At 37.8% G+C, this 27,077-nt stretch overlaps 1 protein-coding gene across 7 annotated transcripts in view; it reads left to right on the top strand.

Moving 5' to 3' along the window:
- The window catches only part of SMC1B (structural maintenance of chromosomes 1B), an 82,822-nt gene that overhangs the window by 39,813 nt on the left and 15,932 nt on the right, over positions 1-27,077 (top strand). For all 7 annotated transcript variants that reach the window (XM_019447174.2, XM_019447179.2, XM_019447175.2 and 4 more), the window contains 5 exons: positions 889-1,068; positions 8,763-8,909; positions 16,425-16,562; positions 16,837-16,953; positions 18,346-18,452. In XM_019447174.2, the coding sequence (XP_019302719.1) occupies positions 889-1,068; positions 8,763-8,909; positions 16,425-16,562; positions 16,837-16,953; positions 18,346-18,452 (689 nt within the window). The remainder of the gene's footprint in view (positions 1-888; positions 1,069-8,762; positions 8,910-16,424; positions 16,563-16,836; positions 16,954-18,345; positions 18,453-27,077) is intronic.

Genomic DNA, 27,077 nt, shown 5'->3' with positions numbered 1-27,077 from the left:
AAACGGTAGGAACAGTTAAGACATACCAGTCTGTCCTTGAAATGCCGACCCTGGGTCTCAGTTGTTAAATATGCAATCACATATTTACATACATCGCAAGAAACACGTATCAGTCTTTGGTAGAGCAGACAAAATTTGGGGCCTAATGTATTGAGAGGCCTTAGAGTATCCAGAGTAAATTCCCATAGCAGGAGGCTTGTCATTATCATAATTGACGTCCTTTACTGGTTTTTCGCCTCCTAGAGAAAATGCTCTGCTTGGTCCAGCTTTCCAGACCCTGAGCTGCAGGCAGTGTCTGTAGCGGTTAGAGCTTGTGCCCTAGACTTGGACTGCCCTGCACTTGACTCCCCGCCTTGTTTGTCATTAGTTCTCACTGGCTTGTTCTCATGACAGTGAGGTCATACCTACCTGCTGTTTTCCAGCAATCATCGCGGACACTTTTTAAAAATCTGTTTACACACCCAGCCTAAAAGTCATGTCGAAAAAGGTCTGAAGGCTTTCCTGGTCATTTAAGCCTAAAATGATTTTCAGAGTTCCATGATGTGCCACTCTCTTGACACATACGTAAATAGGTGTTATCTCCCATTAGATTTTCTCATTTTGAGAGCCTGGAACCCTGGTCAGCCATTGCTTTGGCCCAGCTGGCTGGTGGCAGAGTTGAATCTGGAAATTGTATCTTCTGGCTTTTGCTCAAGTGTGTTTTCTTTCAGTGTTATGTGGGCCAGTCAGTGGGATATAGTTCATCAGGTTCTTGTCAAATTTTATTGCATATAAGTTCATTCTGTTAATTTGTTGCTGTCATGCTTATGTATGCTTTTTGAGCATGTACTAAATATCACATTTTTATTTTAGTGTATCTAATATAACAAGTATTTTTTAACCTTTCAGATCAAGCCAATCAATGAAAGACTGAGGGAGATTAAAGGCTGTAAAATGATGATTGATGTCATAAAGACTCAGTTTCCTCAGCTGAAGAAAGTAATTCAGTTCGTGTGTGGAAATGGCCTTGTCTGTGAGACTGTGGAGGAAGCAAGGCATATTGCATTCGGTGGACCTGAAAGACGGAAAGTAAGAGGCTTAGATCACGCCTTGGGATAATTTGAAGCAGTATTTATAAGACTAACATACTATACACACAAATATTTATATATGCTCATATGTTCTCTTTTAGAAGGAAAACTAGAACCTAGGACAGTTACGGCTTCGGTGATTGTTAAAATGTCTCGTTGAATTTTCAAAGAATTAATTTCTGTAGTATTCCCTGTTATCATAAATTATATTTTAGAAATTAGATCTATTGTAATCATAGCCTAACGCGTTAATTTTTTTTTTTTTTTTTTAACCTGACATGCAGTAAATGTCCTTGGTGCATCTCTGACTTTCCTGGCGTTTCATATATCATACATGTGTTTCTGGATACCGGGAAAAAGGTTTTAGGGCCTTATATTTTATTTATTTATTTTTTTCAACGTTTTTTTATTTATTTTTGGGACAGAGAGACAGAGCATGAACGGGGGAGGGGCAGAGAGAGAGGGAGACACAGAATCGGAAACAGGCTCCAGGCTCCGAGCCATCAGCCCAGAGCCCGACGCGGGGCTCGAACTCACGGACCGCGAGATCGGGACCTGGCTGAAGTCGGACACTTAACCGACTGCGCCACCCAGGCGCCCCCCGGGGCTTATATTTTATATTAATTCTTCCGTAGCTCAACGCAGACATTGTCCTTTTACACATTCACGGTTTTGGCACACTTGAAGTTCTAAGGATAGCACAATTGAAATGAGCTTACTGAATGCTAATCTCAAGAGGATAATTTTTATTTAAAAAATACCGTTTTACTCAGTTGAATAATTTATATTTAGTTAAGCAGTGTTAAATTCCTCAAATTATCTGACATAGGGTTTTTTTGAACTACATTTGTTATGAATTATAGAGTCTGAGAGCATAAATTATGAGGTAAGACCAGTGATGCTACTTAGTATTTAATGATACACCTTCCAGAGAGTTTCTACACATCTAATTTTATCATTTAAAATTGGAGAAATAATAGTGCCCATTTCATAGGGTTAGAGGGTCAAATTAAGTAAGAACATGCAAATGCCATTTCAGTGCCTAGCAAATAGCTCTCAAAAAGTGCCAGTTATTTGTTTATTTAGTACTAAGCTAATTTACACATCAGATCTGGAATGTCCAGAATTGCAAATTAATCCAAAATAGGCTATTGTTATGAGAAGTAGGAATTTCCAGTGTTGAGTTTATTAACTTGCCTAACATGATTAATTTCTCATACATTTTAGTACTTCTTTCAGTAATCGTAATTTGATCACTGTCATTGACTTCTACACATTAAATTTAAGGAGGTATCATAAGTGAGCTACTAAGATATTTTGCTACCTATTTATACTATAATTGATTTTTGTATGTTTGTAAAATATGTTTGTAAAATTGATTTTGAAGATTTGTATGGTCAGTTTCAAGAGGTCACATGAAGATAAGACTGTTTATTCTTTCATTCAACGTACTTTCACGGCCCTATATCTTGTTCACAGTAACACGCCTTACTCCTCTAGGCTGTATCTCGTTCTTTTCATTATTTCAAAATTTTAATTAGCTTCATTTGTCTTACTTGTATCTTAAGTATATTTCAGGGACTATATCTTCTTCCTGTTCCACTTAAAGAATTTTCTGTGTAGACGTCACATTTCACAGAAAATGTGTCTTCAGTTTGTGCTTTTGGTTTTCCATGGACTTGATATCTTCCTACAGACTCGATATTGGGTTTAAAATGTTTTTAAATTCAAATACTGCAAGTGACATCACAAAATGATATTTGGGCTAGTTTATAATCTACACAGTATATATGAACTACATAATATAAGTTATAGCAGTTCTGCTAGCTATAGTTTGGTCATCAAGATTTTTATGATAACTCAATTTCTAAATATTTTTAAATTTATATAACATTTTAAAATCTGGACTCTCTTTAAATGCATGCGATTATTCCATCCATTCCCCTTAACCAGAGAAACAATAATAATTTGTTTCCTTTCCCATAAGTTGGGTGACTTACTTTAAAAAGTATATGGAAAGATATATTTATGTTTTTAACATGGTTAGCAAAAAACAGACCCAGAAAAATGTCATTAGCTAGCTAGTAATTTATGAAAAGATCATTTTTCCAAAAATTATGCACATTAAACAAAATAAAATGCAGGGTACAGTAAATTGAAAAAACTGGGTACCAGGGCACCTGGGTGGCTCAGTCGGTTAAGCGTCCAACTTCAGCTCAGGTCATGATCTCACGGTTCGTGAGTTCGAGCCCTGCGTCGGGCTCTGTGGCTGACCACTCGGAGCCTGGAGCTCCTTCGGATCCTGTGTCTCCCTCTCTCTCTGTGCCACTCCCCACTCTCACTCTGTCTGTCTCTCTCTCAAAAATAAATAATAAACATTAAAAAAAAATTTAAAAACTGGGCACCATCTAGAACAGAACATAGTTGAATCTAAATTTCATACCTTATATCAGAATATATTTCAGATGGATTCAAAATATAAATGCGAGAAATGAAACTCTAAGTCTACTAAGAGAAAGCATGGGGGCTTTATTTTTTTTATTTTATTTTTTTTTAATGTTTATTTCTGAGACAGAGAGAGAGCATAAGTGCAGGAGGGGCAGAGAAAGAGGGAGACACAGAATCAGAAGCAGGCTCTAGGCTCTGAGCTGTCAGCACAGAGCCTGACATGGGGCTCAAACCCACGAACCACGAGATCATGACCTGAGCCAAAGTCAGTCGATCAACCCACTGAGCCACCCAGGCGCCCCAGGGCTTTATTCTTAATGTCAGAGACAGTAAGACCTTTTCAGTATGACAAAAAAAAAAAAAAAAACCCAAAGCCATAAAAGATGGGTAAATTCACCTAAAAAATTCTGCGTGGCACAAACCACAAGCAAAGTCAAAAGACATGGCAAACCAGGGATAATATTTGCAGCTCAGAGTAAAGAGCAAATTTTCCTATAAATCAGTGGAAAAAAAGAACACAAAGCAGAAAAATGGATGAAGGATTTGAACAAACGTATTGTCGTGGAAGGAAATATAATTGCTCTTCTATGTGAAAACTCATTCTCCCTTTATGTGGGAAATGCCAACTAAAACTGCACTCAATGCTTTTTCCATCTGTCGGGTTGATAAACATTGGAAAGTTTGCTAACACCGTGTGAGGAGAGAAACCCTTCCATCCCCTGCTCTGAGTATAAAATTCGTATCAGCTCTGCGAAGGGCTGTTCTACCAGTTGTACTGTTTAGGAACTTCACATACAGATGAACTCACATGTACATGAAATGATTTATTTATTGAACCATTCTGTGTAACAGGCAAAATTGGAAACATTCCAGACAAGACTAATTCAATGAAAGTAGTGTGTTCATAGAATGGAATACTAATAATGTGCAACCTGAAATAAGAGTGAAGTCCTTTATGTACAAGTATGAGACCACCTCCAAGATCTATTCAGTTTTTTAAAAAAGTCATATGTAGACTAGTGTGTAGTGTGTTACCATGTGTGTAAAACATTGGGGGAAATAAGAGATGTTTGCATGCATCTGTTTATGCAAGAACATTCTGGGAGAATGCATAAGAAAATCACATCATTGATAACCTCTGGGGAGGGCATGTGGGTGGTAGGGGCCAGGGAAATTTTTCACTCTACAGTCTTGTATCTTTTGGATTTTGAATTCAGTGAATATCTTTTCCATTCAGAAATAAAATGTTAAAGTATATTATTTTTCATACCACTGAAAGGGAACGTTAAAAATATGTAGAATCTGCATAACACAAAAATTTATGGGAGAATCTACCTTAGCAGTTTATAAGGCTGAAACGCTATTCTTGAAACAGTTGAAGCTGATTCGGTGGATTGGTTGGTAATCCTGCAGAATAAGTGTTTAATGCCTAAGAATTTTTTTCTAGCACATACTCTCTAGAAGTTTCATTTAGTGTTATTTAAAAATTCCTCCCACTCTTCTGTCATGAAATCCCAACTGTGCCAGCCAAGGTATTTTTCAGGAATGTGACCTCCGACTAGGATTACTACCCTGACCAACTAATGTAAGATTTAAGTTAAGGAAATTGCAGGCTGGAAGTTATAATTATAGTCCTCTGGAATAGGAATTTGACTGTAAATCAAATGAAAATAGGTTGTTGGAGATTACATTTACCTTGAGAAGAAATGTTATTTTAATAAACCTAGAAACTATTAAAACAAGTAAGATTCATAATTCTGTGATTGGTGCTCACAATGTTTTTGGAATTGAAGGAAGTGTATAACATGGTCGGTGAGAACACGGGAATAGATGTTCAGCCAACTTGGGCTTTGGTCCATGTGTATGGCCTTAGGCAAGTTACCTAATATCTTTTGGTCCCTATCTGTACAATGGAAATAGTATCTACTTAATGGGGTTGTGAACATAGAACTAAACAGCATCTCTGTACTGTGCCGAGCACGTTATATGCAGTAGTCAACCGTTGTAGTAACAACAGCAGCAGCCAACCAAGCAATGAGGTAAAAAGAGCCTCAGAAAACTGTACCCCTGCTCAAAGAGGGGAAGTTGACTTGTAGCTGGGAAGAGGGCGCTGGCGTTGTACTCCCATGCACGATATGGCAGATTGTCATTAGCGCAGAGCTTTTTGTGCCCCTGTCCACGCCAGCCCCCGGTGAGGTTTTTCCTCACTGTTATGTTTGGTTTTTGTATATCAGATACACAAGTTAATAAATGTGCAACTCAGAGATTTGGGAAAACAGAGCTCAAAAAGGAAAATGAAAGCCATCCCTAACTTGTCTCCTGGAGTTACCAGAGAAAACATTTGGACATACCACCTGTATTAAAATTTTTTTCATTGTTGATCTGAAATTCACATGTAACTGGGCGTGCTGCTTCTCTCTTTGCTAAATCTGGCATCCATACCCTAGCAAGATCTAGTGCGTACTATGGTATGTAAGCTATGTGTTTAGGAAGCAGTTCTATCATTCTTAACTTTTGTACATATTGTTTTTACATGTTTAATGGGGTCTTTACTATAAAATCAAATATATATTTACTTAATTTTTCCCATGTTTTTTGGTGGTACCGGTTCTGTATTTTAATTTTAATCTGAAATTTATTTTGACGTGTATTATTAGGTATAGGTATTAGCTCTTCTCCCCTAAATGGTTAATTACCTATCCCAATATCATATATTGAATAATTTTTGTTTTTCTGCTTGCTTAATTGAATTCAGTGATTTCCCATTTTCTCTTTTTCAGTGATTTCTCATTATGGATTATTATATTTGGTTCTTCTTATCTCTAGTTATTTATTTGAGGCTATCTTATTGCATATTTATATTTATTATAATCTTTATTATGATTTATAAAATCTAATTTCTTTTAGAAAGTAATCAAAATATGCATTATAAATAAGTAAATAAAATACTAGCCTACAAGCACTGTAAAATCAGTATGTCTGAAACTAAATGTTCTTTCTAAATCTTGATCTCCTGTATTTAATTCTTGGTACCACTATTCTAGCTAAATGAAGTTCTGGTTTTTCCCCAAGGATTTCCTCATAACCTCTATAATCCCAGTCTATTGGACCAGTCTATTTTTCAAATAATTGCCAGAATGGTCTGTTTAAAGCTCATGTCTGATCACCTCTGTCTCCTATGTGCTACCATCCCATTCCATGTTAATCCCCTCCGCGCCCTCCATAAACTCCCTGGTCCTTAGTGGTGTTCAGTCCCCATTTTCCCGTGAGGGCACACAAAGAGCTCCACGATCTGCCCTGCCTGCTAGCCGTACCTCTGTGCTATTCCTTCACTGTCGCGTTCCTTTCTAGGAATTCCAAACTCACGTTGCCTCTGTCTCCATCCCACCCCTGTGACACATGCACATACGCACAGTCTGTGTGTCCGTGCCCCGCTGCCTGCATTCCACCACCGCCCTTTTCTGGGCTGCCTCCTACCTGTGTGTGTCGGAGACTGCAGTTGCCTGCTTAGTATCCCTTTCCCTGCTTTCCTTACTAACAGAAGCCTGATCTTCCTGCGTGACAATCTAGGAGGGACAATTGGAAGTAAATGGCAGTCATCACTAGTCCTGCGAGGAAAGTTTCTTAATAGAACTTTTACCTCCTTTTGTGAAACATAGACACAGTAGCTGGAGCTGTAGGGTTCTCCTGGACTGCCAAATGACTTTGAAACGGTCACGTAAGAGATACAGACATACACATCCTAGTGACACATAGTGTGAACGTAAAGTAAGCTTTGTGGAGAACTTAAAAGCAGAAAAGGAGAGGAGCCTCCGTGGTTCTTCACCTTTCCTTCAGTGTGAATGAAATACGGTTTGGCCAGGCAGACATAGCCCGAGCTGAAAGTGTGCCCAGAGAGGGATGCTGCCTCCATATCACTGCACGTTGTTGTGAAGAAGTCAGGGGAGTCAGCAAGGTGTGTACCAGTGGGCTTCCCAAACTGCCCTCCCGCTCAGAGAGCTTCCCGTTAGGAGCTCAGTCTCCATGCCACTGCTGTTGCTATCCAGTGAAGATGTAATGCTTTTCCGCAGAGCCATTTCAGACCATGAGCAAACTGATTGCCAGGCCGACAGTTGGGAAGGAAAGGAGCCCCTAAAGCCTTCCGGAAAATAACAAGGCTGTCTCCCTTGAAGAGTGATCCAGATACTAAGGATTCTATCAGGAGTCTGGGTTTTTGTTAACTCTGGAGTCACCATAAAAACCCTGGAACGCGTACCTCTGTAATTGTGAGACAAGTAAACTGAGTTTTCTGGTAAATACAGCTAGTTACGTCTAACTAGTTCCTCTGACAAGATACAGTGGAAGCCTTCGCCTCTTCAGGAAGCCTTCTGCAGAGCAGCTGGGTTGGAATCCTCCAGTTCTATGCTTCCAGATTATTCTGAGTATGATTCTAGCTTCTCATCGCTTTATGTTGTAATGATATGTTTCTTTTCCCCACGAGAGTGATTTGCTGAGGGTCAGTACCATATGTCACTTCTTTGGTCACTCCGGTCCCCGGTATGGAACGTCTGAAACACAGTAGCACGCGGGGAATGTTTGTCTGAATGAAGGAATGAAAGAGATTCCTTTTTGTTGACTTCTTTTTTTTTTTTTTTAAGCTCACATTGCATGGTTTTAGTCTTACACAGTTGGTCTGCACCTGCTTTCACCAAATAATTAGAAACATTTGCAAAACACTGAGAATCATTTACTGCATAAAGCATATGATTACTCACTGGACTGTAAACTTGAAGCTATTTTGTACCTCTGACTCTGTTTAAATTTTTTTCTTCCTCCCGGTTTCATTTGCATCGGGGAGAATGTGATATGCTTGGTATCTAAGGCTGTTTTCATAATATGCCACTGGCATGTGGTAAGAAATTCTTCAAAACACAGGAATATATAGTGCAAACTATTTGATACCAAATTTGCCTCTCATTATTGCATATGTTTGGAACTAATGTACAATTTACTTTGAAACTTTTTAATGGCTGCTAATCTGTTGCCTAGAATTGCTTTGGGCCTTAGCAAAACAGGACTTGTATTTGATATGGTTCATTTATTGGCTAGTGTCTGTCCCTTCATAAGTTGGGTATTTTATTCATAAATTTCATTAAGTGGTTTTTCTCATCTATAAATTCTCAGCTGGAAAAATTTCCATATTATGTCCAATCTTTATCTTCCTTATGTACATCTCTCCAGGATAAAATGTTTTTAATTTTACAGACAGTAGCTCTTGATGGAACATTATTTTTAAAATCTGGGGTGATCTCTGGAGGATCAAGTGACTTAAAATACAAGGCTAGATGCTGGGATGAGAAGGAGATAAAGAACTTAAAAGACAGAAGAACCCAGCTGATCCAGGAATTAAAGGTAAGCCCATGCTGTAGACATTGTGGCATACTAAGGAGAGTAATTGTGTTTTTAAACAAATTTTTGGGCTAATACAAGGACTATGTCTGTTTAAAAAAATTCAAGTAAAGCAAAATAGAATAAATTAAAATATAAAAATCTTTCTCTTACCTATCCTTACATCTCCGTGATATTTGCTAAACACAGTCTGATATATAGCCTCTGGAAATTTTCTCTGTATATGCAAGTATATATATTATTTTTCCTGCTTGTTTTATGATAGACTTTTGCTACAAACAATGTTTGCAACAAGCTTTTTCATTTAATGTTATGACACGGACATGTTTTCATCTTAGCACACAGAGAATGACTTTTTTATTTTAAATGTTTATTATTTATTTTGGCGGGGAGAAAGAATGCGAGCGGGGGAGGGGCAGAGAGAGAGGGAGACACAGGATCCAAAGCAGGCTCCAGGCTCTGAGCCGTCAGCACAGAGCCTGACGTGGGGCTCGAACTCATGAGATCATGACCCGAGCCGGAAGTCGGACGCTTAACCGACTGAGCCACCCAGGCTCCTGGAGAACCACTTATTTTTAATGAATCCTGCCTGGTATTTCATTACATAGGTTATGTTTATTGCACCAGTCTCCAATAATGGATGTGTTGGTTTTTGCTATTACAAATGATGCATCACTATACGTTAAAAAAATTTTTTTTAAGTTTATTTTTATTTACTTTGAGAGAGAGAGAGAGAGAGAGAGCAAGTGGAGGAGGGGCTGAGAGGGAGGGAGACAGAATCCCAAGCAGGTTCCGCACTGTCAGCACAGAGCCTGACGCAAGGCTCGAGCTCACAAACTGGGAGATCGTGACCTGAGACAAAGTCAAGAGTTGGACGCTTAACCAACTGAGCTCCCCAGGTGCCCCTCATTACATGTTCTTTAGAGGATGAAAACCAAAGTACCTAGGAGGATAAATTCTGTAGCCACACTGCCTGAGTTTGAATCCTGGCTCTGCCACTTGCTGGCAGTATGACCTTGGGCAAGATACCTAACCCCATTGTATCTTAGTTTTCCTGCCTGTAAAATGGGGAGAATAAAAGTACCTTCCTTTTAGGGTTATTTTAAGGATTAAATCAGATAACCCAGTTAAAATACTTAAAATGGTATCTGGCATGTGTGAGTACTGTAGACGTGTTTGTTGTTATTCTTTAAAATACCTTTATTTGGGGGCGCCTGGATGGCTCATACAGTTAAGCGTCCGACTTCAGCTCAGGGCATGATCTCACGGTCTGTGAGTTCGAGCCCCGCGTTGGGCTCTGTGCTGACGGCTCAGAGCCTGGAGTCTGCTTTGGATTCTGGGTCTCCCTCGCTCTCTGCCCCTCCCCCGCTCACGCTCTGTCTCTCTCAAAAATAAACAGTAGATAAATAAAATATCTTTGTATAAATACATCTCTAAGATGAATTCCTATAAGTGGAATTTCCATGTCTAAGGGTATGTATGTTACTAAATTCCCATCAAAAGAAAACCTGTAGTAGAATGTGTATATCCCTAGAGGGCAACATTGGATATTAACAGATATTTTAATCTTTGCCAACCTGATTGGTTAAAAAAAAATATCTGATTGTTTGAATATGCATTTCTTAAATTATAACTGAGGTTGAGCATCTCCTCATATATTCATTGGTTCTTTGTAATTTTTGCTATAAAGTTCTTACTTCTTGTGCACGTTTTTCTATTAGGCTGCTTGTTATTTTATTACCTACTTTAAGAATTATTTTCGGGGCACCTGGGTGGCTCAGTCGGTTAAGCATCCGGCTTCAGCTTAGGTCATGATCTCATGGTTCGTGGGTTTGAGCCCCGCATCGGGCTCCGCGCTGACAGCTTGGAGCCTGGAGCCTGCCTCGGATTCTGTGTGTGTCTCTCTTGCTCTCTGCCCCTCCCCCACTTGTGTGTGCCCTGGCTCACTCACTCGCTCGCTCTCCAAAATAATAGAAAACATTAAAAAAAAAAGAATTATTTGTATAAGTAAATTAATTCTTAGTCATATATGTTGTAAATACATTGTGTGACTTTTTGTTGGCTTTAATGAGGTGTAATTTATATACAGTAATAGGCACCAATTTTAAGTGTGTGATTCAGTATGTTTTGACAGTTGTATGTAGTCGTGTAATTGCCCCCACAATCATATTTAGAACATTTCTATCACCTTCCAGATTTCTTTATGGTTGGCCTCCTCCCCTGGACCCTGAACTGAGAGTGGGGGTAACAAAGCACCTTCACAGCACTGTTAAGAGGATTAAGTGGGTGAATAAATGTAAACTTTATAGAACACTGATCAAAGTACTCAATAAATGTGAGATATTTAAAATATCCATGAAACAATTATAAAAACTGATCATATACTTGTCCATAATAGAAATCTCAATAGTTTTTTAAAAGGTCACCTTGATTATAATTAAGTTAGAAGTAACAACTAAAAAAATTTTTGTTTGCATAGAAATTAAGAAATGTACTTATAGGTAGTTTTGGGATCAAAGAAGTAATGAAAAGGCAAATCACAACATGTCTCTAAAGTGGTAAATGGGAAGTCTGTGAGACATATAAAAGCTACATCAAGAGGAAATACCTTCAGAAGAAAGATTCAATATAAGGGAATTTATTACTTCAAGAAATTAGAACAACAGCCACAAAATAAACAGAAAAAAACTTATAATGTAATTTTTTAAGCTAAAATTAATTAGAGCACAAGTCAAAATAGAAAAAAGACTAGTGAATCTAAAAGCTGTTCTTTTGAAAGGCTAAGAAATTGCAATTTTAATAAAGGGAGGAAAAATTGGAGGCAAAAATATACAGCCTGCAAATGAGAAAATTAAAATCATTTAAAGAGAATCTTAAAAGCAAATAACTATGTAATAACAAAATCAAAAATCTGAAAGAAATGGAAGATTTTCAGAAAAATATAATTAAAAATATAAAAATAAATATAGGGACGCCTGGGTGGCTCAATTAAGTGTCCAACTCTTGATCTCAGTTCAAATCTTGATCTCACGGTCGTGAGTTCAAACTCCACACTGAGCTCTGTTCTGGGTATGAAGCCTACTTAAAAGAAGATAGGTACATACATACATACATACATAGACAGACTGACCAACTAGAAAAGAAGTGGGACATTTGAAAAGTTAGGCAGTGGTGCAGTCTGCTGGCCAGGCCCCAACCATAATATCTTCCTTTCTTGCTTGGCTTTATTACAGAATCATAAAAAAACTAAGACAACTTGATTTCCTAAGTTTCATTGTAGCTACCAGTGGCCACGTGACCGTTTTAGAGATACAGATGGAATTATTGGTATTGTCACTTGCGTTTTCTTCTTCCTTACCGGAATTCAGTCAAGAGGCCTGGGGAGGCAGCAGCCATCTTGCACCAAGAGGCAGCAAGCATGAGGATAAAGCCACTGTACTAAGAAACTAAAAGTTAGATGCCGTTGTTGAGGAACTGCATCAGCCTGCATCACACCGCTTTTGTGTGAGAAAAATAAGCCCACATTTTTTTTAAGCCACTGCTAGCTGGGTGACCCACCATTGAATAAACACGCCCAGAATGTAAAATAGACAGCAGCTGTGGAAGACAGTGTGGTGGCTACTTTAAACATTCAAACTAGAATTATTGTATGATCCAGCAATTCTGCTTCTGGGTGTATACTCCGAGGAATTTAAAGCAGGGTCTAGAAGAGATAGTTGTACACCGTGTTCCTAACGGTATTATTCACAATAGACAAAAAGTACAAGCAACCCACGTGTTCGTCGCTGGATGGATGGACAAACACATGTGTTGTGTACATACAGTGAAACACTCATCCTTAAAAAGGGAGGAAACTCCAACACCTGCCACACAGTGGATGAACCTGAGGACGTGATGCGACATGAAATGAGCCAGTCACAAAAAGACCAATACTGTAGGATTCCACGTACGTGAGGCCCCTGGAGTAGTCAGATTCAGAGAGACAGAAAGTAGACTGCCAGGTGCCGGGGCTCTGGAGTGCGGAGAACGGACTGTTGTTCACTGAGCGTGAAGTTCTTCAGTGGGCAAAAGTTTTAGTTTTACAAGATGAAAAGACTTCTAGAGAAGGGCCACACGGCAACAGACATGCAGCTTAGACACCACTGAACCGCACACTTGAAAATGGTAAAGGTGGTGAATGTTGTATGTGTTTCACCGCAATTGAAACGAGGATTCTGGGCCTCGTGGGTTTCCAGGTGACTTCTAATATAATTCTAGTCTTCACTAAGGCATTCTAGATTATAGAAAAGGACGGAAACTTGCCAGCTTATTTTATGAAGTTAGTATAACTTAAATTTCAAATACTATGAAGATAATACAAAAAAATAAAACTGGGAAATGACTTCTGCTGTGAGTATAAATGCATAATTCTCAAATTAAATATCAATATAGAGAATTCGGTAATGTAGTAACAGAAAAGTACATCTGCCTGAATAGCATTTGTTCCAGGAAAACATGGGCATTTCAATATTAAGTGATCGATCAACATAATCCATTATAATAACAAATCGAAGGCAGGAGAAAAATCGTATCATTATATGTAAAAATGTATTTGGTAAAGTTCAGCAGGTAGCTCTAATTAAAGTGCTGACTAAAAGAGTAAATGGTGGAAAAGATTTAAATAAATAGCTTTTACCCAAACCTAACAGGTGTAATTGCTTAAATGGTGAAACATTAAAACCGTGTTAAAATTAGGAAGTAGACTGAGATATCTATTATCAACATTATTATATAATGTGGTCTTGGAAATTATGGTAAATATAGTTAGGCACAAATGAAATTTGTATAAATCTTTGAAAAGAAAAAAACTAACTTTTTGCTGATAATAGGATTATAGTTTTGAAACTACTGGATTTAATAAGCTAATGGGAGGGCTATGTAGATAAACAAAACTCTAGTTTTTCTCTGGATTATCAAAAAACATCTAAAAGTGGGAAAAGATTCTCACAATAGGAATAACTGTAAACCTAAAGACACTAACTGGGGCACCTGGGTGGCTCAGTTGGTTAAGCGTCCTACTCTCCATCTTAGCTCAGGCTGTGATCTCAGGGTTCATGGGTTCAAGTTCCACGTTGGTCTCTGCGTGAACAGCACAGAGCCTGCTTGGAGTTCTCTCTCCCTCTCTGTCTCTGCCCCTTCCCAACTTGTGCGCTCTCTCTCTCTCTCTCTCTCTCAAATAAATAAAGCTTAAAAAATTTTTCTAGAAAATAAATCTTCATGAAAAACACAAAGAGGAAAGGCATACTATATTCTTGGGTTAGAAATCTTCTAATTAATATAAAACTAAATACAATTTTAATTAAAATATTGAGGAGGGGTGCCTGGGTGGCTCAGTTGGTTAAGCATCCGACTTCAGCTCAGGTCACGATCTCACAGGTTTGTGAGTTCGAGCCCCGCATCGGGCTCTGTGCTGACAGCTAGGAGCCTGGAGCCTGCTTCAGATTCTGTGTCTCCCTTTCTCTCTGCCCCTCCCCCATTCATGCTTGCTTGCTCGCTCTCAAAAATAAACATTGAAAAAGAAATTTTAATGTTTTTGAGGATTTTTTTAAACATAGAATCTCTTTTTAAACTTTTTGAAATGTTACTTATCTTAGAGAGAGGGGGGCAGAGGTGAGCAGGAGAGGGGCAGAGAGAGAGAGGGAGACACACAATTTGAAGCAGGCTCCAGGCTCTGAGCTGTCAGCACAGAGCCCAGTGCGGGGCTCAGATCCACAAACCACAAGATCATGACGTGAGCTGAAGTCAGACGCTTAACTATCTGAACCACCCAGGTGCCCCTTATTGAGGACTTTTTAACTTGATAAAATGACGTTCTAATTTTTACAAATGAAGAATTCCCTAAGATTAGTAAAAAAAATATGTGACAAAAGTGGGGAAGGTAGAACTTCTCTTGCTGGTGTACAGAATACCGTGAGAAGCCATTGCAGTCAAGCTGATGTAGTATTGACATAGGGATGGACAGATTAATGACACAGAAGAGGAATTCCAGAAATACTCCCAGTATACTGACAACTTAGCGTACAACAAAGATGATGTTTCAGCTTGGTGGGAAAAGGATAGGTGATTTAGGAAATGGTATCAGCATATCTAGAGAAAGTAATGCTATGCCCCCTGTTATAAAATAACAAATACAAAAATAAATTCCAGATTAAAAGCCTGAATGTAAAAAAGTTAAATGAGGATAAAACCCATCGTATACAGTTTTTTAAGTTTAAAATGAGGACTAGGTCCTCTACTTATCAAAGAGTTCTTTCCAAGTTGACATGAAAAAGACATGATAGAACATCTGGGGAAAGGATAAGATTAGACGGTTCATGGAAAGAAGTCCATTGGCCAATAAACATGAAAAAATGCTCAGTGTAGAATATAGCACTCAAGGGAATACAAAACAAATTCAGATTACTTCATACCTATCCATAAGGCTTGGAAATATATATAAATGCTGGAGGAGAAGTAAAGAAGCATGTACTCCTCCGTTATTTATAGAAAGGAGAGTTCGAGCCTTTGGCAAAGCAGCGGTAGCTGCTGTTAAACACGTGAATACATTTGACCCCTTGATCGCACCCTGAGGATCTATTGCGTGGAAATGAAAACATGAACACTTAATGGTGTACATACAAGTATGTTGTTGCAGCTGCTGGCGGTGGCAGAAACCCAGCCCGTCATTAAGAGAACAGTTGAATAATTTGGGTACAGGTACACTCTGGAATAATACACAGCCATTGAAAGAATTGATCTAGAGCTTTATCAGTTGACTTCTGTGAGTAACGGACAGAAACAGGAGGCGGAAACACATATGCAATATGATTCTAAACTTGTAAAACAAGTGACTCTGTGTACGCATATATTCATGTAAAGACTAGGAGGGAAATACAGAAGGACATATACTAGGAAGTTAATCTGGTTGAGTAATAGGGTGGGCGAAGGAGGAAGGGGATGCGCTAACAGCAAGGCTGATCCCATTTCAGCCGCTTACGTGCCTTGCATGGAACACACGCTTCCCATTCCTCGTTTTTCATTTCTGTTTCCTGTTCGGAAGTGTGTTAGTTTTTGAGGGTGCTTGTTGTAGGGCATCGTGGGCACTCCAGATGGCCTGTGTACTTGGTTGCCAGTCTCTTATCAGAAGAAGGGAAGATGGGGAGTGCCTGGGGGGCTCCATCGGTTAAGCGTCTGACTCTTGATTTTGGCTCAGGTCACAGTCTCACTGTTCGTGAGTTTGAGCCCTGCATCGGGCTCAGCCCTGCTGGTGTGGGGCCTGCTTGGGATTCTCTCTCCCTCCCTCTCTGTCTCTCTGCTCCCCTCTGCTGGCTCTCTCTCTCTCTTTCTCCCTCTCTCTCAAATAAATAAATGTTAAAAAGGGAAGAAGGGAAGGTGGGGCGTGGGTGTGGTTATATATAAAAATCAGTGAATTATGAGATCACTGGAAAATGAAAGTGCTGTTCTCTTATAAAATGTTCTCATGTTTCTCTCCCTTGTTAGGATCTAATGAAGATACTTCGCAAGGAAGCTGACTTGAAACAAATACAGACTCTAGTACAAGGAACTCATACACGACTCAAATATTCCCAGAGTGAACTAGAGATGATTAAAAAGAAGCAACTTGCTGCTTTTTACCGGGTAATATGGGCTTACATAAAACTTGGTGGAGATTAGAACCAGGACAGAGAATTTCAGGAATTATATATCTATAACACCATGTAATTTCTACACTTTATCCCATGATTGAGATTATATTTTTATGGTTGTTAATCTGGATATACAGGTGTGCCTGCAGTTACCTTATCTCATGGAACCCCTTTTTATTCCAAAAGATTCCTGTCACCTTTTTTTGCTTCACCATCTAAAGCTAAAACAGCTATTTTAAAAAGAAAATTTTCTCTTTCGTCATTAGGAACAATCTCAGCTACAGAGTGAGCTGCTGAACATTGAGTCTCAATGTACTATGTTGAGTGAAGGTGTGAAAGAACGGCAACAACGAATCGAAGAATCTCAAAAGGAGATAGACAAGGTCACGCGTCGTGTATTTATGACCGATTGGCATGTCCGGTGGAGTTCTCAACCAGATACCGGATTTAGGGCTTCTTGCACATACACTAAAGCAGTTTGATCAGTGCCTGCTTTTACTGGTGGCTTTGGAGAACCACTATAGCCCCTCTCGAGAGGTCATGACCAGCGCACGCTTACTCCTTCTGCCCTCTTCTTCTCCTTGCCCATTGTAAAAATGAGAGCCTTTTTCTTCTCCCACTGCCCTTAACGGCAAGAAAGAAAGAACTTTTCATTCAGATTAGTTTTTAAAGTCACTCCTTCCCTCGGTAATTATTTCTTGAACGTTTCTTGTATATACCAGGCACAGTGCTTGCCTCTGGGGCAACAAAGATCTGGTCATCTAGCCTCTGCTTGTAACATGACAGGAACTTTCTGGCTTAAGTCATGCCGCTGTTGATCCTGTCTAATCCTGAGGAAGTTGTCTGTCACACCATCACTGAGTAACTTCCACTCATTGCTTTAGTTCTGCCTCGTGTCCCGGGTTTTGAAACCACGCTTATGTTCCTTTAATTATCTTTTTTCCAGGTTAAGTATCCCTAATGCTTTAGTCATGTATGTTGACCGTGGATTTAAGACCAGCTCTGGCAGCCATCCCCTGGGCTCTCTGTTGTTCATCAATGCCCAGAACAGAGTTGAAGGTCAAAATAGCGTCTGCCCTCTACAGAGTACCATGGGACTCAACACATAGAACTATAACTCTCCATAGTTTTGATTGTGTAGCTATGCAAATTATAACTGACCACTGCAGGAAGGATATCACGTTCATGCTTAATTTATATTCAACTAAAACCTGGAAGTTTTAACATGTCCTGCTGTTTAAAACAACAAGTTTCTCTTATCCTGCAATTGTATGTAAATAAATGCAGGGCTTTAAAGATATTGAGGTTAAATGTTATTTTGTTGGGATTTGGCTCATTCTGGTTTTTCCAGATCTTTCCGAGTCTTAATTCAATGTTCCAGTCTTCATGGCTTCTATTGCCCAAGACTCTATAGCATTACTTACATATAAAGAATATTTTCTTTACTTATGTAGAATGTTATATTATGGTGTAGCTAACACAAAGGAAATATTTCTGATTTGGTTAAACATTTCATAAAGCCAAAACCGTTAATAAAGCCAATTATGAGCTTTCTGATTTAGTTTTCAGAGTAAGAAATTTGAAAATCGATGGGTGTAGTTTGTGGAGTTAAAGAGAAAGAAATCACTGGCTCCTCAGAGCACAATAATGCTTTTCAGATTCGTATTTAGCCTAATACAGGAAGTTCTTGGTGGGAAGAATTTAGATTTAAGCACTGTCTGTATACTTTCTAAAAATGAATTATTAAACCAGTTGTTTTTGAAATAATTTAAAAGGTTGAAGATGATATTTTCCAACACTTCTGTGAAGAAATTGGTGTGGAAAATATTCGTGAATTTGAGAAGAAACATGTTAAACAGCAACAAGAAATTGATCAAAAAAGGTATTTTTATCAGAAGATGTGAGTAAGCAACTTACACATATATAAACGTAACTATTATTTCTTAATTTAAGGGAATTGTGCCTGAACGAATCTTTATTTCAGTTCATAAAAAAATATCTAGTAAACATACATATTCTTATAGAGATAGAATTCTTTTATTCAGTAATTTTTTTTTTAATGTTTATTTCTGACAGAGAGAGACAGAGCACGCGTGGGGGAGGGGCAGAGAGAGAGGGAGACAGAATCCGCAGCAGGCTCCAGGCCCTGAGTTGTGAGCACAGAGCTCGACGCGGGGCTCGAACTCACGGACCGTGAGATCATGACCTGAGCCTAAGTCGGTAGCTCAACTGACTGAGCCACCCAGGCACCCCTATTCAGTAACTTTTTAAAGAGAGAAAGCATAAATATACGAAATAAGAGAATGAGGATATACTTACACAAACATAGTAGTTATTAAAAGAATAATAAGGCAGTAATTTACTTATTTCTTTATAAATATCCATGTATATGGATATAATTTGTGTAATTTTCAAGAAATAACATATTACCAGGATAGAAAAATCTGAGGAAGTCAGTTACCATAAGAAAGGAAAGTAAAAAACCTTTCTGCCCACCACACGCTTCCCCAAATTCACCAGGCATGTATGGTTTCACAAATGAATCATCCCAGCAAACTTTAAAGGCATAAGGAACTTCAACATTTAACATTTAAACGAATGTTCAATATTTAAACTTCTTCATGGTATAGAAGAGGAAGTTTTATTAAATGAACATCTTTTTATTAAATGAACATAATATAATATTGATGCAAAAAATCCAGAAAAGGTATGTACATACACATCTAAATCATTCCTACCTGTAAATAACCAAATAAGTTTTAAAAGGAAACAAGCAGTGCAACAACAACAGCAAAATATTCCACCATTATCAGTGTAGATTTCATTCTAGAAATAAAAGGATGGTTCTGTGTCAGGGATTATTGCCATAATTTGCCATATTAATGATCAAAGGGGGAAAAATCAATCAACTCTAGAAATGATTAAGAGAACTACACAATTCAGCATCCATTCTTGATTTGAAATTCTTAAAATGTGAGTAGGTATCTGTAATATGAGAAAATATACCTTATCCTAAATCAGCATTATGTTTTCATGAGTAACGTTGGAAAACACTAGAAGTATTCCTAGTAAAATTAGAAATGAGAAGAATATTCAGTATCACCGTTACCTAATGTGCTCCTGGAAATAATAGTCAATAGAGTTAGACAAGAAATATAAATAAGGCATAAACATTTGCAAAGGAGGAAACAAAACTTCCACTATTGGCAGGTTATATGATACATATCTAGAAATTCCTAGAAAACAAATTAGACATTGAAATTCCTAGAAAACTGTTAGAAACAAAAAAGCATTCAGTAATGTGGCTGAATACAAATATTAATATGAAAATTTTTAATTAAAAATTAATATAAAAATTAATTTTGAAATTAGTAGCCTTTCTATATAGAAACTACCAGGGAGACAATGTGTAGGGAGAAAATATCTCAATTATGGTAGGAAAAAGGTGTAAAATACTTGGTACTTGGGAATAAACCTACTAAATGTGAAAGTATATAAGGAAACTTTTAGGGGCACCTGGGTGGCTCAGTCAGTGTCCAAATCTTGATTTCGGCTCAGGTCATGATCTCCCAATTCGTGGGTTTGAGCCCCGCATTGGGCTCTGCGCTGGCAGTGTGGAGCCTGCTTAGGATTTTCTCTCTCCCTCTCCCTCTCCCTCTCCCTCTCCCTCTCCCTCTCCCTCTCCCTCTCCCTCTCCACTCTCTCTCTCTCTGCCCCTCACCCCTCTGAAAACTAAATAAGCTTTTTTAAAAAAAGAAATTTAAACAAGACAGAGAAATAATAAAGTTGAATAAAAAGAAAAGGCAGGGACACCTGGGTGGCTCAGTCAGTTAAGCGTCCGACTTCGGCTCGGGTCATGATATCACAGTTTGTGAGTTCGAGCCCCGCATTGGGCTCTGTGCTGACAGCTAGGAGCCTGGAACCTGCTTCGGATTCTGACTCCTTCTATCTCTGCCCCTCCCCCACTTGTGCTCTGTCTCTGTCTCTCAAAAATAAATAAATGGAAACAAAGGAAAGAAAGAAAAAAAAGAAAGAAAAGGCATACTAGTTCTTTCATAGGAAGACTCAGTATTCTAAAGAAGTTAGTTCTCCCTAATTTAAGCCATAATTTCATCTCAACACATGTATGGACAAGGTTTAAAAAAAAAAAAAAAAAAAAAACTGGGTAAGCTGATTCTAGAGTTCACATTCAGAACTAGCTAAGAAAAAATCTGAAAAGGGTAATGAGAAAGGACTAGGACTCCCAGATTTGAAAACATGTATAAAGTTGGATTAATTAAAATCTTGAGGTACTTGCTCACAAATAGAGTCCAGATCTATAAGGGAAATTCAAGTTAATATAAAGCTGGCATTTCATATAAGTAGAGAAAAAATATACTTTTCCAGTAAATCATGTTGGGATACATGTGTTTCCAACCTGGAAAAACGTACTTGGGTCCCTGTCTCATTCTTCAGACCCAGATCAATGCCAAACATTCTAGTAAATAAAATGAAGGCATAAAAATACTAGGATAAGCCATAAGAGAATTTTCAAAAATAATCTCAGATTAGAGAAGCTCTTTCAGTATGACTTAAACACCGGGAACCATAAAGGAAAGGATAAAATGCAAAGGTATAGAAATAAAGATGTTTTGCATGGCAACAGTACCGTGAAGAAAATCAAGACAAATGACAATCCGGGGGAGAACATATGTACATATATGTTTAGAAATCGTAAAGAGTGGTTGCCTCTGAGAAGACTGACAAGGTGGGAAAGAGATATTTTACTTTTTGTGTATTCTTGCACCTTTTTAATTTTGTACCACATCCATGTATTATCTATTCAAATGTGATTGTTTTGACAATAGGACTATAAATTCTAAATTTAAGGATACAATAGTGACAATGACAAGGTTGTACCGTAAGTCAAAGGACAGTCCCTTTGCCCAAGGGGTGTAATCATTTTATGTTTAAAAGTAGTCAAAGTCCTGTAGAAACAGGAAGCACAAAGCATTTATGATTGCAGATTATTTAAGGTCTAGACTTATACTCATCTAGATGATTGGTTTATTTTGTATTAGGTACTTCTCTTTTTTTCAGTTTTATTGAGATAAAATTGACACGCATCACTGTGTCAAGTTTAAGGTGTATAGCATAATGGTCGGAGTTACATGCATTGTAAAATTGTTATCGCAATAAGTTTAGGTAACATCCATCATCTCACATAGACAAAAAATCAAATGTAATTTTTATTTTTACTTATTTGTGAAAGTCTTTTATTTCCTGTGTAGTTAACGTGCAGTGTTATAGTAGTTTCAGGTATACAATATAGTGATTCAGCAGCTCTCTGTGTTACACCGTATGTTTATCAAGATGAGGGTACTTACCCTTAGTCCTCTTTACCTATTCCACATATCTCCCACCCACCTCCCCTATGGTAACCATGTACTTGTTCTCTAGTTAAGAGTCTGTTTTTTGCTTTGCCTCTTTTCTTTTCCTTTGTTCATTTGTTTTGTATTTGTCTTTCTCTGACTGACTTATTTTGCTTAGCATAATACTCTGTAAGGAGCTCCATTCAGGTCATTGCAAATGGCAAGATTTCATTCTTTTTTATGACTAATATTCCATTGTATATACAACTGCATCTTCTCTATCCATTCCTCTGTTGATGGACCCTTGGGCTGCTTTCAAAGTTTAGCTATTGTAAATCTGCTATAAACATACGGATGCATTTATTCTTTTGAATTAGTGTTTTCATATTCTTAGGGTAAATACCCAGTAGTGTGATTACTGGACTGTAGGGTAGTTCTATTTTTAACTTTTTGATGAACCTCTGTTGTGTTTTCCACAGTGGCTGTACCAGTTTGCATTCCCACTAACAGTGCATGAAGGTTCCTTTTTCTACACACCCTCACCAGCACCTGTTTTTTCTTGCATTTTTTTTTTTTTTATTTTAGCCATTGTGATAGGTGTGAGGTGATAACTCGCTGTGATTTGTATTTCCCTGATGATGAGTGATGTGGAGCATCTTTTCAAGTGTCTGTTGGCCATCTATATGTCTCCTTTGGGGAAATGTCTGTTCATGTGTTCTGTTCATTTTTAAATGGATTATTTGTTTTTTGGGTGTTTTGTTTCTTGGGTGAGTGGTATAAGTTCTTTATATATTTTAGATACTACCCTTTGTCAAATATGTCATTTGCAAGTATCTTATTCTGCAGGTTGCCTTTTAGTTTTGTTGGTTGTTTCCTTTGCTGTGCAGAAGCTTTTTATTTTGATGTAGTCCCAATAGTTTATTTTTGCTTTTATTTTTCTTGCCTCGGGAGACATATCTAGAAAAAAGTTGTTCTGGCCAATGTCAGAGACATTATTGCCTGTCCTCTATTCTAGGATTTTTATGGTTTCTGGTCTCATATCTAGGTCTTTCATCCATTTTGAGGTTATTTTTGTGTATGGTGAAAGAAAGTGGCCCAGTTTCATTCTTTTGCATGGAGCTGTCCCGTTCTCCCAGCGCCATTTGTTGAAGAGACTGTCCTTTTCCCATTGTATAGCCTTGCCTCCTTTGTCAAAGATTAGTTGACCATATCGTGGGTTTTTTCTGGGTTTTCTGTTCCATTCCTTTGATCTGTGTGTCTATTTTTGTGCTTGTACCATACTGTTTCGATGACTACTTTGTAGTATAATTTGAAATATGGAGTTGTGATATCTGCAGTTTTATGTTTTTAAGATTGCTTTGGCTATTCAGGGTCTTTTGTGGTTCCAGACAAATTTTAGGATTGTTTGTTCTAGTTCTGTGAAAAATGTTATTGGTATTTTGGTAGCAATTGCATTAAATATGTAGATTGCTTAGGGTAGTACAGACGTTTTAACAATATTTGTTCTTCTAGTCCATGAACATGGGATGTCTTTCCATTTCTTTGTATTGTCTTCAGTGTTTTATAGTTTTCAGAGTATAGGTCTTTCACCCCTTTGGTTAATTCCTAGTTTATTCCTAGGCATTTTGTTATTTTTGATGCAATTGTAAATGGGATTGTTTTTAATTTCTCTTTCTGATGCTTCATTAAATAATATGTATAGAAATGCAATGGATTTCTGTATATTGGTTTTGTGTCCTGCAACCTGACTGAATTTATTTATCAGTTCTAGTAGTTGTTTGGTGGAGTCTTCAGGGTTTTCTATATATGCTAGCATGTCATCTGCAAATAATGAAAGTATTATTTCTTCAGTACCAGTTTGGGTGCGTTTTATTTCTTTAAAAATGTTTTTAAATGTTTATTTATTTTTGAGAGAGAAAGTGCACAAGCAGGGGAGGGACAGAGAGGGAGACACAGAATCCAGAGCAGGCTCCAGGCTCTGAGCTGTCAGCAATGGAGCCTGATGAGGGACTCCAGCCCACGAACTGTAAGATCATGACCTGAGCCCAAGTCAGATGCTCAACTGATTGATCCACCCAGGTGCCCCACTTTTTTTTTTTTAATTCTTTAAATGTTTATTTATTTTGAGAGCATGCACATGCATGTGAGAAGTGGGGGAGGGGCACAGAGAAGGGGGGAGAGAGAGAGAGAGAGAGAGAGAATGAATCCCAGGCAGGCCCTGTGCTGTCAGCGCAGAGCCTGATGCAGGGCTTGATCCCACGAACCATGAGCTGATCATGACTTGAACGAATATCAAGAGTTGGACACTTAACCAGGTGCCTGGATGTCTTTTATGCCTTTTTCTTGTCTGGTTGCTGTAGCTAGGACTTCCAATATTATGTTGAATAAAAGTGGTGAGAATGGACATCTTGTCTTGTTCCTGACCTTAGGGGAAAAGCTCTCAGTTTATTCCCATTGAGTATAATGTTAGTTGTGGGTTTTTCATATGATCAAATATAATTTTTAAATACAAAAGTAATATGTACCTCTTAGCAAACATAGAAAAGACTTTTAAAAAATATCAGTCATTATCCCATTGTCTAGAAATAAAAAACTATCAATATTTTGGCCCATTCCTTTAATTTTATTCTCTATAATTCATAGTCCATTCATTTATTCAACACCTATTTAATGTAAGCCTCCCATGAGTTAGGCACTCTTCTAGGCACTGACACTACAACAGTGGACAAAGCAGGTCAAGCCCCTGCCTATTCTGTGTCCTTTGCGTTTCCATGTACATTTTAGGATCAGCTTTTCAGTTGCTCGTAAAAGTCTGCTGGGATTTTGATTGGGACTGTATAAATCTATAAATCACTTTGGGAAGAATTGACATGTTTTAATGCTAATGCATGAATAGTAACCTTCTTCACTTATGTACATTTTCCTTAACTTCTCTCATTAATGTTCTTTAGTGTTCAGTGTACAAATTTTATTCATATTTTGTTCAATTTTAAGTACCTTATATTTTTATGCTATTATAAATAGAACTGATTTTGATTATCAATTTCAAATAGATTGTTGGTAGTATATTGAAGTAAGATTGGTTTTTATAAATTGACCTTGTATACTACAACTTTGCTAAACTTCTTAGTTCTAGGAGCTCTTTTTATAGATTCCTTGGGATTATTTATATAAACGATCATATTTCAGTAAAAATAATTTTATTTCTTCTTTTCCAATTAGTGTGCCTTTTGTTTCTTTCTCTTGTCTTACTGCACTAGCTAGAACCTCCAGTACGATGTCGAGTAAGTAAAAGTGGTGAGAGCAGACATCCTGCCTTATTCCCAGTCTTAGCGGCAGAGCATTCAGTCTTTCACAGTTAGGTATGGTTTTAATTTTAAGGTGCCCTTTAGCAGATTGAGATAGTTCCTTTCTATTTATAGTTTGCTTAAATGTTTCATCGTGAATGGATACTTTTTCTGTCGTCTTTTGAGATGATTACATGGTTGGGGTTTTTTGTTGTTTATTAACGTAGTAAATTATACTGATTGATTTTAGAATGTTAAACCAACTTGATATACCTAGGATAAACCCGACTCAGTCGTACTGTATTGTATCCTTTTCAAATATTTTTGGATCTGATTTGCTAAAATTTTGTTAAGGATTTTTGCATCTACATTCATGAGTGTATTGGTATACATATTTTTTTCTTGGAATATCTTTGTCATGTTTTTGTATCAGGGCAATGCCTAATGCCAAACCCATAAAATGAATCAAGAATTGTTCTCTCCTCTTGTTTTTTCTGGAAGGGTTTTTGTAGAATTAGATTACTTCTCTCCTAAAAGTTTGGTGAAATTTGCCAGTGAAGCCACTGAGGCCACCTACCTTTCTTCGTGGGAAGGTTTTTAGTTACAAATTCAGTTTTCCTAATAGATGTAGGGCTAGTCAGGGTATTTTTTTCCTTGAATGGGTCCTAGTAGTTTATTTCTTTCAAGGAATTTATGTGTTTCACCCAGGTTGTCAAATTTATTAACGTAAAGTTAATAATAATTGCTTTTTATCCTTTTTAATGCCTGTAGGATCTGAACTGATACCATCTCTTTTATTTCTGATATTGGTGATTTATCGTCTTTCTTTTCTTCTTGATTCCTAGCTAGAGGTGTTTTAGTTTTATTGATCCTTTCTAAGAGCAGCTCTTGGCTTCGTTGGTTTTCTCTGTGGTTTGTCTATGTTGTTGATTTCTGTTCTCACCTTTATTGTTTTCTTCCTTCTACTTATTTTGGTACATAAGCATTATTTTCTAATATGAGTATTTTGCACTGTATCTTTCCTTGCAACTATTGCTTATACTGCATCCCACGACTTCTGGTATGTTGTGTTTTCAGTCTCATCCCATTCAAAATATTTCCTAACGTCCCATGTGATTTCTTTCAAAGACCCTTCTGGGGTTCAGAAGTGTGTTGTTTAATGGACACCTGCTGGGGGGTGGGTGCAGTATTCTTTCGGTGGCAGTTAAATCTAGTCACTCAAATCCTCTCTGTAACTTAGTGGTCCTCTGCCTGGTTGTTCAGCAAACACTGAGAGGGGTGTTGAAATTTCCAAGCGTACTTTTGGATCTGTCCATTTCTTCTTCTGGTGGTGTGAGTTTATTTTAATTTAAATTTTTTTAATGTTTTATTTATTTTTGAGACAGAGACAGAGCGTGAGCAGGGGAGGGGCAGAGAGTGAGCGAGACACAGAATCCAAAGCAGGCTCCAGGTTCTGAGCTGTCAGCACAAAGCCCAATGGAGGGCTCGAACTCACAAACCATGAGATCATGACCTGAGCCAAAGTCAGACGCTTAACCGACTGGGCCACCCAGGCGCCCCAACTTTATGTATTTTAAAGGCTTGTGATTAGGTCTATACATATTTGGGATCATTAGGTCTTTTTGCTGAATTAATCCCTTTATCCTTGTAAAATGCCCCCCTCTTTATCCCTGTCATATTCTTTTTTTCTGAAGTCTGCTTGAACTTCAGTAGATTATCTTTCTAAAGAATTATGTCTACTACTGCTTATTGGATTTCTCATAAAAATCCAACTGGAATTCTGATTGAGATTCTGGGTCTGATTATATATTTATTTGGGGAGAACATCTTCAAAATATCAAGTCCTCTCATCTAACAACATAGTATGAC

This window comes from Panthera pardus, unplaced genomic scaffold, assembly GCF_024362965.1.
Source record: "Panthera pardus isolate Hobbes unplaced genomic scaffold, ASM2436296v1 HiC_scaffold_6, whole genome shotgun sequence".
Classification (NCBI taxonomy): Eukaryota; Metazoa; Chordata; class Mammalia; order Carnivora; family Felidae; genus Panthera; species Panthera pardus.
This window is presented reverse-complemented; position numbering and strand designations above follow the sequence as displayed.